The sequence below is a fragment of the Coenobita brevimanus genome, chromosome 96, assembly GCF_032717465.1.
Source record: "Coenobita brevimanus isolate Jiangsu-jjx chromosome 96, ASM3271746v2, whole genome shotgun sequence".
Taxonomy (NCBI): domain Eukaryota; kingdom Metazoa; phylum Arthropoda; class Malacostraca; order Decapoda; family Coenobitidae; genus Coenobita; species Coenobita brevimanus.
This window is the reverse complement of record NC_137049.1, coordinates 28,308,668-28,323,463: the sequence shown is the minus strand read 5'-3', so window position 1 is coordinate 28,323,463 and position 14,796 is coordinate 28,308,668. Positions and strand designations below refer to the sequence as shown.

The window sequence follows — 14,796 nt, the reverse complement described above, 5'->3', positions numbered from 1 at the left end:
CGGGGGACAGGGCGACGTGGAGGCGATTTGTTTGTGGCCACCCCGAATGGAATTGAGGCATCTGGCAATAGATAGATAGATAGATAGAAAAGTCAAGCAGTAAGTGATGCCTTCTACAGTGAGATGAGTAGAATGGTGGATGATGATAGAAGTGTTGATGAACAGTACAGAGAACTCAAGTATAAACTGATTCAGTGTGTGGATGAACAAAGGGTCCTCCAAGACATAAGGTAACATGGTGGTGGGATGAGGATGTAGAAACACAGTTAAGGAGAAAAGATGACTTTTCTGGGAATGGAAGAGCGGTGGTAACAGATAGAAATACTTGGCTGCAAAGTGCAGGGTTAGAAAGGAGATATACATGGCTGAATCTGAGTTTCAGAGACTTACTGGATAATCTAGATAATGCTGAAAGGAAGAATATAGTATGTAAGGTGACAAATCAGAGGAAGTGTGAAAACAAGGATATCATATGTGAGCAGTGTGTAAAGAATGATGATGGAAAGGTAGTGGAGGACAGTGGAGATATTACAGATGCATGGAGCGGGCATTATAACCAGCTGCTGAATGAGAAGTTTGACTGGAACAGGGAAGGTTTGGAGTCAGCAGATCCAATGTTTGGCCCTTGGTCTTTGAATGATGCCACTACTGTGAGCAGAACAATAAGCAGAATGCAGGTGAGGACGGTGGCAGGTGTGTCTGGGTTGACTCCAGAAATGTTGACGGCCTCAGGAGATACAAGAGGAGAATTTAGTTACCACTTAGTGGTAGGTGGGGGCACTCACCAACCACTCACTCGATGTAATGCTGCTCTAAGGTGACTGCCCTTCCTTCTCTTCCGTCCTTCTTTCCTTCCATCCTCATCAGTCTTTCTTTCCTTCATTCTTTCCTCTTCCTTCTGTCTACAGGTGACTTTACACTGAGTGACAAGCCAAATGGTTTCCTGTGCACCAGGAAACCACTAACTATGCTGGGTGGTAACCAAATAATCAAATTATGGCATCTGGTGCTTAGTGCGTAATTAAGGCATCCAATCGGACTGAGCCTGGGCGGGTTTATATCCATGGGATGGTTGGGGTTTACTGCTCAAGTAATACCACTCAGGAATGAGTGAGACTGGTCACTCTCATCTTAAATGTCAGGAGCAACTTGCCAAGCCCTGGGCTCCTACGCTCCTCACAGGGCAACACTGGATCAGATAATGAATGAATGAATTTTATAAATTCAATTATATATGAGTGCACTGTCCCAGATGACTGGCTGAAGACTCTGACTGTACATGTGTATAAGGATAATGGTGATGCCCTGGAAAGAGGAAATTACAGAGGAAATTTCTGTACAAGATAATGAAGGTAATGGAGAGTGTTCAAGAAGGTATGATATAGAGTGAATGATAATGAGATGCAGTGTGAGGTTATTCCAGGCAATGGGACTGCTGATACCATATTTACACTCCGACAGCTTCAGGAAAAATTTACATGAAAGAAGAGGGAGCTGTACTTAGTTTCTGTTGATTTGGAGAAGGCTTTTGACAATGTTCCCCAGGAGGTGGTGAGGTGGGTAATGAGAAAGCCTGGGATCGATGAGTGGCAGGTTGGAGTGGTTATGGCTATGTATGTGGGTGCTTGCACCCAGGTGAGAGTCTACGGAGATTTGACTGATGGGTTTTCCGGGAATGTTGATGAGCATCAGGGGTCAATCATGAGCCCTTTGTTACTTGTCATGGTGCTTGATGCACTTATAAATGACCTCCCATGGAAGATCCTGTATGCTCATGGCTTGGTGTTGATTGCAGAGAATGAAAGAGAGGTGCAGGAAAGATTAATGAAATGCAGAGACAGAATGGGGAACAAGTGTTTGAAAGTAAATGCAGATAAAACAAAAGTGATGGTTTCTGAGACAGGTGGTAGTACTAGCAAAGCAGAGGGAATGTGACCACATGCAATCTGCCATAAGGATGTAGGAAGTAACTCCATCTTGTGCAGTGTTTGTGATAAGTGGGTGCATAAGAGATGTGGCGGTATTAGAGGCAGACTGTGATTAATGCTGATTTCATGTGTGCAGTGTGACGAGCAGAACATTTAAAGACTGTCAGGTGTGAAACAAGTGATCTCGTTGGAGAGCCTCTCAAGTGTGTGGAAGACTTTTGCTATTTGGGAGCCATGTTATGTGCTAGAGGTGGGACTGGAGCAAGCTCTGGGGCTAAAGTAAGGGATGGTGAAGGAAGTTCAGGGAGCTGTTGCCTCTCCTAACATGTGTTAGGAGAGTAATACTGTATGGCAGTGAGATTTAGTCAGTAAAGGAAGAGGATACTTATAGGCTCAAATGTACAGAAATGACAATGTGTAGATGGATGTGTTGTGCATCCTTGAATCTGTGGCCTGGGTGGGCTAGGATTACAAATGGAGAGTTGAGAAGAAGGATGAGACTGGAAATACAGTAAAGGTCCTCCAATCCAGTCACCAATTATCTGAAAATCCCAATACTCCGAAAGTTTCAAGGTGAAATTTTTCTAATTTTTCTAGCCCTTTTTTTAATTTTTCTGGGCTGTATCTAAGGATTTATCTGGTTTGGAGTTGCCCTTGGCCTTGGATGTACATGCCTGTAGCTATTCATCTACACTTCTATGCATTTCTGGTGAGTAAAACAATAACCCATATCATTTTAAGTATTTATTTAATGATCATGTACACTCACAATCACTAATTTCTGCTAATGGGTGCCCCTTTCATACCCCTGTATACCCAGGAAAGATGGGAGGGGGGGACGAAACAAGCCACACTCGCCTCTACCCCAACTCCCAACCCTCCCCCACACCCCTACCCCACCCAACCCCCCACTCGTCATTCTTAACCGGAAGTTATATCTCATGCTAACCTCATACTTTACAATCATGGTCTCATTACTAATATATGAACATAAAACACTAGGATATGTAAAAAGTATATAACTATGAACACACTCCAGCAAGAAATTAATGCTTTTTAACATTGACAGTAAAACAAAAACGATAACAATGGTCATCCCACGCCTCATGTGTTGGGTGCTTGCGTGTGCTTGCATGCATGCGTGTCTGTGTCTGCGTGTGTCCATGTGTGTGTGTGTGTGTGTGTGTGTGTGTGTGTGTGTGTGTGTGTGTGTGTGTGTGTGTGTGTGTGTGTGTGTGTGTGTGTGTGTGTGAGTGTGTGTGTGCAAAGCAGTGCACCCAACACACGAGGCCTGGGGGGCCTGTTGTTAACGTTCATTTTACTGTCAACATCATAATGCATTAATTTCTTGCTGCAGCATGTTGATAGTTATATTATATACTTTTAACATATCCTAGTGTTCTACGTTTGTATTAGTACTGTCACCAAGAACGTTATGCATGAAATCAGCTTGAGATGTAACTGCCAGTTAAGAATGATGGGTGGGGAGGGAGAGGGGGAGGGGTAGAGGTATGGGGGAGAGTTGGGGGGAGGGGTAGTGGCGGGTGGAGCTTGTTTTGTCCCCCCCTCCCCTCTTCCCTGGGTATGCAGAGGTAGGAAGGGGGCACCCCTTGGCAGAAATTAAAAATTGTGAGTGTACATATTTCTTCTTTTCAGAGTTCCCTCCCAACAGTCCAAAAAAAACAATAGTCCGATAGACCCTCGGTCCCCCTGCCATTCGGATTACTGGACTTTTACTGTAATTGATGTTGTTATGAGTAGGGGTACTCTTACATGGTTTGGACATACTGAGAGGAGGGAGAAGGACAATTCAGTGTGGAAGGTGAGAAGTGTGAACTTCGGGGATAGGGTTGCGAGAGGCGACTGAAAAAGACCTGGGACGAGGTCATAGAGCAGGGCTATACAAGTACTTTAGGAGCAGGGACAGATTATGAAACTCAGATTGATAGAAGGGCCATATATTTATTTTAGTTCCATTTTTTGCTCTATCTAAACATGTATACATAGAACAAAACAAAAAATTCATATATAATTTGCTTTTACATTTCCTGCAAAGCACAAAAAAGAAAAAGAAAAATGCAAAATTTTCTGTTTTATGTTTATCTGTTTATTTGTGTTCTTCCAAGTCTGTCAAAGGGCCAATGAAAAGTGACTCAAGGTCGAATTTGGCCCACGGGCCACCAGTTGAATAGCCCTGTCATAGAGTGTCACCTCAGATAAAGGACTGAATACGGAGGCTGCCAGAGATTGAGCAGCATGGACAGCCACCATTAAGTGACCAAGGCCAACACATGCAAGCATGCTGCAGGCTTTATAAACGATACAATATGATGCAAGGGGAAGAGAAGATGATCAGACTACTCTGAAAAATTTATGAATGGGGTAGACAAGAGCAAAGTAGTTAAAATGATTGGATATCTGATGCAAAAAGATGAGATAAAGTACATCAGAATGTAAAAATGACAGAAATGAAAGAATGCTATATGACAGCTGAAGAACAAGAAGGCAACCAGAATTGATGAAGTATATGATCCATACATCCATTACCCAATCCTTCATTACTTCAATAACAAAATAGCAGCCCATACAGTGAAGGCATGAGAGACCAGTTGCTAACTTCTAAGCAGCATTACATGTGCAATAAACCTGAAGCATCCCTTGAATTTAGACCCTTATGGGTAACAGCTGGTTGGAGCTCCCTCACTCACTAGACCATCAGACATCTATCTGTTGGCTCTCTGGTTACCATTCAATGTGATACAGTACATGGTTTCCCGGAGAACAGGAAACTAGCTGGTTTGTCACTTATGTAGAGCCACCTGAGGACAGCACTCAACTGAGTGATTAGATGGTGGAAGCACCCAACTACTATACTGCAATATTCCCAAATGCTTCAGAGGGGTCAGATGGATTCAGATCCATACTCCCCTACACTGCAATAACACTCATAGCTCCTGTGCAGACATTCACTGCCTCCCTCCAACAGTGGTGGGCAGACTGAGCTGGTTGACATATACTGTATATCAAACTGATAAAGTGAGGTATTGAGAGTACAATGAACTTTTCACAGGAAATAAGTCAGGAAGTCAGAATGAGTGCAGTGTACCAATGGAAAGGAAAAATGATGTTACTGCATTTTTGTACAAATATATCCATCATAGCTATCTTGCAAAACTAAAAATAAAGTACTGTACTGGATTAAAATCTTTACCTTTAAGCTCAGTGACTGGATCCTTCTTATTCCTGGTATAAATATATCCAACACAGCTGTCCCTATCAAAACTAACACTAGAGTATTAAAATCTTTACCTTTAAGCTCAGTGATTGGATCCTTCTTATTCCTGGTAACACTGAAGATTCTAATACGCCCATCCTCACATCCAGTGGCCAACATGTCTGCATCCCGCCAGTCACAGCCATAAACAGGCCCAGGATGACGGTAATCTTGGAGCAGTGTGCCACTAACCTGGTGTACATAACAGTAGCCACACTCACCTGAGGGAATATATCACATAATCAATTCTTGCAATTTGTAACACAATCTCCAGAATAATAATAATTCAAGTGACTTACTATTCTAGCTTTATTTAATGGATTATTTGGATTAGGAGTTTTATGAGATTAGGAAATCCAGGCTATAAAAATCCTAGAGCATTTAAGCTCGAGCATAAAACCAGGTGAACATATCTTAAGATATGGCAATGTGTATACAGCATATTGTACTATAGACACAGTGCAAAAATTAACAGGTTATTACATTCATCATTATCATGAAACATACTATAATACACCACATAATTAAACAAATACAGTGCTCTGATGAGAAGCCTACGTGTGGTGACGCTGTCCACCCTGGGTGAGCAACTGTGGTGTCTACCTGGGAGGCAAACCTCCCATCTGGCCATGGGAAGGACCCTGGTGAAGTGCTGTCTACTACAAGAGGGTGATGAATTCCTAAACAATGTATGTAATGTACTGTACCTGTAAGAAGCTCCCACAGAAGCAGTTGCTTACCTGTGACTGACAGGCCTAATTTCACTCTACAGACTATCAGGTTCATGTACTGATAAAACTGGGCCAAAATAATGTGTAAATAAATAGAAAATATTACACTTATGTAATGCACTGCTAAAAAAGAAAAAGTTCATGGCTCCACATACCTGCAGAAGCTATCCTCCTGGCATCTTTTTGGTTCCAAGCCACACAAAACACTTTCTTTTCTTTATGTGCAGTGAATTCTTGTAGTATCTTGTGCTTGCCTATATCCCAGATAAATACAACTCCTCCAGATGTGCCAGCGGCAATGCAGTTGAGATCCGCTGGTGCCCATGACAGAGAGTAGATGATGGTGCCCATGTTAGGAAGTGTATCAACCTGAGCATGAGTTGTTAAATATTGTACTTAGGACTGAATAATTTCAATGGTTCATCACTTGAATGATAATTAAAATGCATGACAAAAGCACAGATTATTTACAAATTTGATGGATGTGAACAGTGCAATGGAGGCTGTAATAATGTACTGTAAATGGAAATGCAAGCGAGGAAAATGAATGGTGGAGGTCCAGTCAGATACACCCCTGCAAAACTGTATGTGTGTGTGTGTATGTGTGTGTGTATTTACCTAGCTGTATTTACCTAGTTGTGGTATATAGGAAATGAGGTAAGCTCGTAGGGTCCTGTCTCCGTTTCTCAATAAGTCAAATTTTGCTTTGAACTCATTTACGTTTCTAGACTGGATGATCTCCTTGTCCAGGCTATTCCACAGGTCTAGGCATCTACTGTATATGGAAAACTATATTTCTTGATATCCTGCAAGCAACTTGGCTTTTTCAGTTTCATTCTGAGTTCTCTTGTTACTATCCCATCCCGTACAAACAGATAATCTCTGTCAATTTTTTCTACTCCCAGCATGGCCCTAAATACTGCAATCGTGTCACCCCACTCTCTCCTTCCTTCAATGGTACGCAGCTCTTGCTTTTTCAGCCATTCCTTGTACAACAGATCTACCAGGCTTGGGACCATCCTGGCAGCTGTTCTTTGTATTCTCTTGATCTTGTTTATATCTTTCTTTTTATGTGAGGAACACTCTACTGCCGCATATTCCAACCTGGGGCGGATCATGGCCACTATCAATTTTTTCACCACCTCCTCATCCATGTAACGAAATGCTACTCTTATGTTAGTCAAGAGATTACACATTTCTCTATCTTGTTAATGTGTTTTTCAGCTGACAAATTATCCTCAACCAGCACTCCCAAGACCTTCTCTTCTTGCATTTGTGACTGGTTCATTACCCATCAAGTAATTCAGTCATGGTCTCTTGGTACTTTTACCCATTTCCAATATTTTACATTTTTTTTGCATTGAATATCATTTCCCACATCCGGCTCCAATCATGAGTCCTATCCAGGTCCTCCTGCAGCATTTTACAGACTTCTTCAACTTGTACTCTCCTCAAGATCTTTGCATCATCAGCAAACAGGCTTGCATAACTGTTCATTCCATCTACCAAATTGTTTACGTAAATCTGGAACATTACGGGCGCTATCACCAAGCCCTGTGGGATTCTGCTTACTTCCCTCCACCTAGACTACCTGTCCTTTATTACTGTCCTCATTTGTCTGTCTCTCAAAAAGTCTCTCATGCACTCCAAGAGGTTCCCCTTCAGTCCTCCTATGTGTTCCAATTTCCACATTAGTCACTTGTGGGGTACCTTGTCAAAGGCTTTCTCCAGGTCTAAATACACGCAGTCCACCCAGCTATCTCTCTGCTGTAGCATGTCAATCACCCTTGAGTAGAAGCTCAACAAGTTGGAAACACACGCTCTTCCACTTCTGAATCCAAACTGACTTTCTGCCAGAATGTCCATCTCCTCCAGATATTTTATCCATTTGTCTTTCAGGATTCTCTCGCACAATTTTGCAACCATGCTGGTCTGGGACACTGGTCTATACTTCAGGGGTTCTTTCTTGTTCCCTCCCTTATAAATTGTTACCACACTGGTCCTTTTCCATTCCTGAGACACTTCCCCTTCTTCCAGAGAACACACAATTAAACCGTGAATCTTATCCACTAGTTGTTCTCCGCATTCCTTTAGTATCCAATTAGAGATCCCGTCTGCTCCTGGGCCTTCCTCAGATCTTGAGTTTCCAGTAATCTGTACACTTCTTGAACTTGAACTTTTACATCTTTTAACATTACATCTCTAGTCACTCCCAGACAAAATCACTTTCTCTAGTGAAGACTGATTGGAAGCATTTGTTCATCATTTCAGCTTGCATAACTGCATCTTTCTTTACATTTCCTTCTACTTTCAATATACTGATTCCTTCCTTTTGTTTCAATTTGCCATTAACAAACCTGTAAAACAATTTAGGTTCTTCCTTACACTAGTCAACTACAGTAATCCCTCCAAGATCTGACGTAATAGAGCCAAAGGCATGTCCGGGACTTGGGAAAAATGCCCCTGGACATGTACTTATAGACCCCAACCCAACCTAACTTTGAAAGCCACCTAAATAACTCTCTACTGGACATGCACAGCACCTATTAAGACCCTATACACATGAATAAGGGACAGAAACCATTAAATAATAGAAATGGAACCAGAGAATGAGAAATTAGAAGTGAGTATGGAAAATATTTAGCAGTGTACAGGGCACTTACAACACGTCTGTGACTGTCACGAAGACTGACCCACCTCCTCTATGGCTATGACATTGGTGAAGGTGCAATTGATGCACATACAATAATCCAATATTGCACTGCACTTAATCCTTTGCACTGTGAATTAATTGTTTAACACTGCACATTCTGTTCTTACTTGCGCCACGAGTTGCAACATGCCAGTGTTGGACTCTGCACTTCATCCTTTGCACTCTGAATTCTATTTTCTTAACACTGCACAACACCGTAAATTCCCATGTGGTCTAGTGGCAACGTATTTGGTCCTATCATTGTTTTTTACCACGAGGGTTGTCCCTACACAGCTGCGCCCATTATCTTTCTCCACTCTTTCCTAAACCACCCAGAGTAAAAAAAAAACTCCATACAGGAATAAACATTAAGAACATAAGAAAGAGGGAGTACTGTACATTCATAAATATGATATTTTTATTTATAAGTATATTATTATGTACTGAGTTTGTTCATTTCAAATATTTGTTGTTTTGCATGCACAATTCAGCAAGATATGAGGTGTTCTCGTGGTGAATACATGGATGTAAACCCTTCCCTTCCCTTAACATTAACTCCTTCATTCGAGGAGCTAATCTTTGGTCGTATCAAATCTTGGCCTAGAAGGTTCAGCCTATACACACACAGAAGCAGCACCCACTGTCTTGAAACAGACTAAAAACAGCATCTGTCTTCTCTTTTTCAACATGAATTAGACTACCTATCTATCTATCTATTCTATCTATAGCCCGACGCCCTAATCCCGCAAAGGGTAGCCACAGACAAAACGCCTCCAAGTCACTCTGTCACCCACCATTTGACTCCCCTCCCCCCAACTCACCCCTCCCTCCCTCATATACTATGGGTAGTCTAATATTATTATTAGACTACCCATAGTAAAAAAAAAAAAAAAAATACAGGAATAAACATTAATCTATCCATCCATCCATCATCCAATCTTATGTTACCCCAAGAGGAGCGTAAGAGCCCAGGGCTAGGCAAATTGGTATAGAAAAAAGAAAAACAGGACGGAAAACATTCATAATTATGATACTCCTAAGTACACATACAGTAATCCCTCAATTATCTGACATAATACAGCCAAAGGCATATCTGGATACAGGCAATGTCTGGATATGGAGCAATATCTTCTACTGTACCCATACCCTACCTATACCCAACCTAATACCTATACAGTACCCCTCCTATTTTGGCAGTGTTTTGCGGTTCTTTGTCTCTTTTTAGACATCGAAACACACACTGAAATATGCAATAAAATCCTAAACACTAAGAAAACAATGCACAAAAAAAATATCAATATACACAACCCTACCAATATGTACAGTACCCCTCCTAATTTTGGCTGTGTTCTCTAGCCTTTCGGCTCTTTTTTGACATCAAAACACTCACTGCATTATGCAATATAATCCTAAGCAATAAGAAAGCCTGCATAAACAACAACAACAACAAAACTCTACCTATATGCACAGTACCCCTCCTAATTTTGGCAGTGTTCTCTGGTCTTTCTGCCATATTTAGACATCAAAACACACATAGGAATATCCAAAATAACGCTAAACACTAAGAATGCAATGCATTAAATTAAGAAAAAAAAAAAGAACTATATGTACAGCACCCCTCCTAATTTTGGCAGAGTTCTCCAGTCTTTGGCTTCTGCAATGCACACACACACACACACACACACACACACACACACACACACACACACACACACACACACACACACATGCACACACATACACACACACACACACACAAAATCCATGGCCAAATATGCCACCAGAAATTGGTAATATTGGTATAAATTGTATACCATCATCTTCGCTGGTGTTTATACTATAAGCTAATAAAAACACAAAAACTGATAAGTAAAGGTACAGAAATGCAGTGAAAATATAATCTGTTCAAGAGTAAAAAATGTCTTCAAATCTCAACCCCACTGGGGGAGATCTGGACTTATTTTTTTTTTATTAGCAATAGGCCATGCCAGGACACATAACCTGGGTCCTTCAGATTCCCTGTGCAGTCTCTGGTTCTCCTGGAATCACTGGGAGACTCTGAGGCTGGAATAATAATAATTAGTTACATATTTTTATTGTTTAGCCAAAACATGGAAGCTATGCCATGTGGTAAGATATGTGTAATATAAACAAGATCTGAAGACCCTAAGGTAACTTCTTGCGTAACATCAACGAAGGATCTGACAAAGGTGCAGACGAACACATATGTCTGCAACAATATCTTACAATGACCTTGACCCCATTGGAGAGATTTTGATTTTTTTTTATCAGCAATGGCCCATGCCAGGACACATAATCTAGGCCCTTCAGATTCCTTGTGCAATCTCCGGTTCTCCTGGAATCGTTGTGAGATTCTGAGGCAAGAATAATAATAAACAGAACTCTGTAACTGTCCTATGGACAGTCACTAGTCTCCATCAACTGTTTCTTAATGACTCTGACCCCACTGGGGAGATTTGGAATTTTTTTCTATCAGCAATGGACCACGCCAGGACACATAACCTGGGCCGTTCAGATTCCTTATGCAGTCTCTGGTTCTCATGGAATCGTTGCGAAAATCTGAGGCCGGAATAATAATAATTTTAGTTATGTATTCTTACTGTGTAGCCACAATAAGGAAGCTTTGCCATGTGGTGAGGTATGTTAATGTAAACAAGATCTGAAGATCCTAAGGTAACTTCTTGTGTAACATCAACAAGGGAGACAAAGGTGTCTGCTACTGTTTCTTACAATGACCTTGACCCCACTGAGAAGATTGGATTTTTTTCTCTCTATTAGCAATGGCCCATGCCAAGACACATAACCTCAGCCCTTCAGATTCCTTACGCAGTTTCTGGTTCTTCTGGAATCACTGAGAGACTCTGAGGTGAGAATAATAATAACTAGAGCTCTGTAAATGTCCTATGGACAGTCATCAGTCTCCACCTACTGTTTCCTAGTGACTCTGACCCCACTGGAGAGATATGATTTTTTTTTTTTCTATTAGCAATAGTCCACACCAGGACACATAACCTGGGCTGTTCAGATTTCTTGCGCAGTCTCCGGGTTATCCTGGAATTGTTGGGAGACTCAGAGGCCGAAATAACAATTAGTAATGTATTTTTACTGTGTAGCCACAATTAGGAAGCTTTGCCATGTGGTAATGTATGTGTAATAAAAACAAGATCTGAAGACCCTAAGGTAACTTCTTGTGTAAAATCAACAAGGGATCTGACAAAGGTGTTGAAGAACACATGTGTCTGTTACTGTTTCTTACAATGACCTTGACCATACTGGAGAGATTTGGATTTTTTTTCTATCAGCAATGGCCCATGCCAGGACACATCAGTGGGCCCTTCAGATTCCTCACACAGTCTCTGGTTCTCCTGGAATCGTTGCGAGACTCTGAGGCTGGAATAATAATAATACCGGCAAAAACAATAGTCTCCACCTATGTAACAGGCGAAGACTAATAATGTGAAGGATGTCGTCATGAGTGATGGCAGCAAAACCTTCCCTGGCACTTGCTGGGCCACTTCTGCTGCCTGGCACAGCATATCTATGACTGGTGTTGCCAACTCAGTAGGGGTAAACAGGAGGAAGTAGCTTCTGCCACCCGTGGTGAATAACCTCTTTGGTAATGTTGTTTCAGATGTCAATGTTTTTTTTTTAATTACATCCTTTTTATTAAATGCCTTCCAAAACTGCTTTACTGTCATTTGCTTGAGGGTTTGTTGCCAGAGGTATTGGTGAATCACCATCAAAGCCTGCCCAGTTCTCAGATGCTACTACTGCCACCTCCATCTCCCAGTCAGTCACCTCTCTCAGCTTCACAGGTGCATGTACAGTCAACTCCTTGAAGGTTGCAATGACCTGGTCAAGTGGTTGAACAACAACAGTGGTGTTGGTTGCTGGAAAACAACTTCAATGGCTGGCCGATGGCCGATGAGACACCGAGTGACCATGACAACTGTCCATAACCAAGACCACTGTAAAAGAGAGATTTATCCCTCTCCAGTGCTCTCGGTTGTGGGGACAAAAATCTTATTGAATCACTCTGGCACACATGATGATGTCACCCACCCCCTGAATAATGCATCCATTGAACACCCAACTGCTCCACAATTACATGCTACAATGCTCTCAGCCATGTGAACTTATGAACTACCAAAGGCTTTACTTTAGACCTAGCTATAGTGTTACAGGCAAAAGGCACACTTTGGAGGCCTTGTACCCATATGCTGCATTTTCCTCCTCCAACAAGAGGTGGGAAGGGGAAGGTGTTTCCAAAAAAGACCAGTTTTGTCCATACTGAACACCTGACCTAATTTGTTACCACCATCCTCTACCTCCTTCCTGTCCATGAAGGAGTTCTTTAACCTAACAGAATCTTGTAAACCAGCTATTGTCAGCTGAGAAGGGTGGAGGATTTTCAGACTGCATCACTTCAGCAACTTTTCCACATACAGTGTTTCAACAGCCTTTCGGCAAATAATATTACTGTCCACTGCCATATTCACTTTCCTCTGATTTTAGACAAACTATAAAAGCACTTTCTCTGTTTTCATTATCACATCAATTCTCACACAAGAAAGCCTTCCTGTACTGTCCTTAACTCTCAGTTGAACTGGCTGCTCGATCCCTTCACAGAACGTTTGAGCTGTGCGCACTGCTGACTCGTCTATGCTGAAGTGCTTTGGTGTGTTGATCAAGAACTCCTTGCGTCAAGCTGATGGAGAATCTCCCATTTCCTCTAGACACAAGAGCATAGGTGAGGCTTCTTACTAGCACCATTGGCAGGCATGGCAGATGACTGGAGAGTCACAACACAACAAAAAGCACTGAGACTGCTACACAGAACTAAGATCACATTTTAATGCGAACAGGGAAGCCAGGGATCAAGGCTGGCAAGTAGAGACAATGGAACGGAAGAGAGGGAGAGGGTGAGGGAGGAGGGTGCAGACTGATTCTGTTTGGTGGCTATGTTGGAAGACATCACTGCTCGGAACCTTCAAATGTTGCCATGGATGGGGTCCGACTTGTGGAAGTTTCCCATGCAAACTTTTTTTTTTTTTTTTTTTTTAAAGCTGGACCAGGTCAGGATTTACCTTTCTGTGCAAAACGTATTTAGTTCAAATTGGTCTCGAGTTAACTGCAGGACTACTATACTACTGAAATGGTAAACAACACTACAAACAGATAAACATCAATACTCACAGCCTCCAAGGTATCAATGCGCCAGATTTTGATAGATCCATCAAATGATCCAGTGGCCAACAAGTCACTATCCTCTGGCTTGAAGCTGCAGTCAAATATTGTTTCTATATGTCCCTGTAATACATCATTATGGTCTAAGATATATACCGTACTTAAATTTTTTACTCAAATACTGTACATATAACATACTTCTAAAGTCAACAACAAAAAGCCTGATTAGAGAAGTGCTGTATTTGCCAATGAATATCACAAATACTGGTTTTGTTAACATATGCTGTAACTGTGTATTTTCTTAACATAAACTGTAACTGTGTATAGCTACCTTGGTATACCTACGGTATTTGCTCCTTCCCTTTGTTACTCACATGTTCTCTGTTAAATATCCACTGTTTCCTCCTGAGATGATATAGCCCAACACCACCATCCTTGAAAAGAGTTGCAATGGCCACTCTGGGTACCACCATGCCACCTCCACTCTTGCGTTCCATGTCATGTCCCTTATGTTCTCCTGCCAAGGTATTTGAGTCCTGGTGGGTCTGGCTCAGGGTTTCAACTCGCGTGGCGCAAATCACATGGAATCCAGTGTCCTTCAAGACATGGTTTTCAACTGGGGTTGGTTTGTTGACGGTCCATACTCGCAGTATCCCTTTCTCTGCATCTGAAAATGCAAACTGTCTTCGTATCTCTGCTACATCTTTTTAAAAGGTTAACTAATGCTGATCAGAATAACTCACCTAAGAATTAACTCAGGTATAAACATGACAATTTTCATGTATGTTATGCATACCAGTCACTACTGAGCTACTTCAGACGGCACATTTATTAACCAACTCAGCCACTATTTGTCTCCATTTTAATGCCACAATTCCCCCTCAGTCTCTTTCTGTCCCCATATTTTCTTCTATTATTCCCTTCTTTATTCTTCTACATTCTTCATCATTTCTCCAGTATCCC

At 41.6% G+C, this 14,796-nt stretch overlaps 1 protein-coding gene across 1 annotated transcript in view; it reads right to left on the bottom strand.

The window, feature by feature from the left end:
- Positions 1-14,796, bottom strand: part of LOC145413442 (WD repeat-containing protein 17-like) — a 163,212-nt gene that overhangs the window by 108,342 nt on the left and 40,074 nt on the right. The window contains exons 8-11 of the mRNA XM_080283132.1: positions 14,208-14,500; positions 13,843-13,956; positions 6,089-6,302; positions 5,238-5,423 (exon numbers count right to left, since the gene is read on the bottom strand). Of these exons, the coding sequence (XP_080139258.1) occupies positions 5,238-5,423; positions 6,089-6,302; positions 13,843-13,956; positions 14,208-14,500 (807 nt within the window). The remainder of the gene's footprint in view (positions 1-5,237; positions 5,424-6,088; positions 6,303-13,842; positions 13,957-14,207; positions 14,501-14,796) is intronic.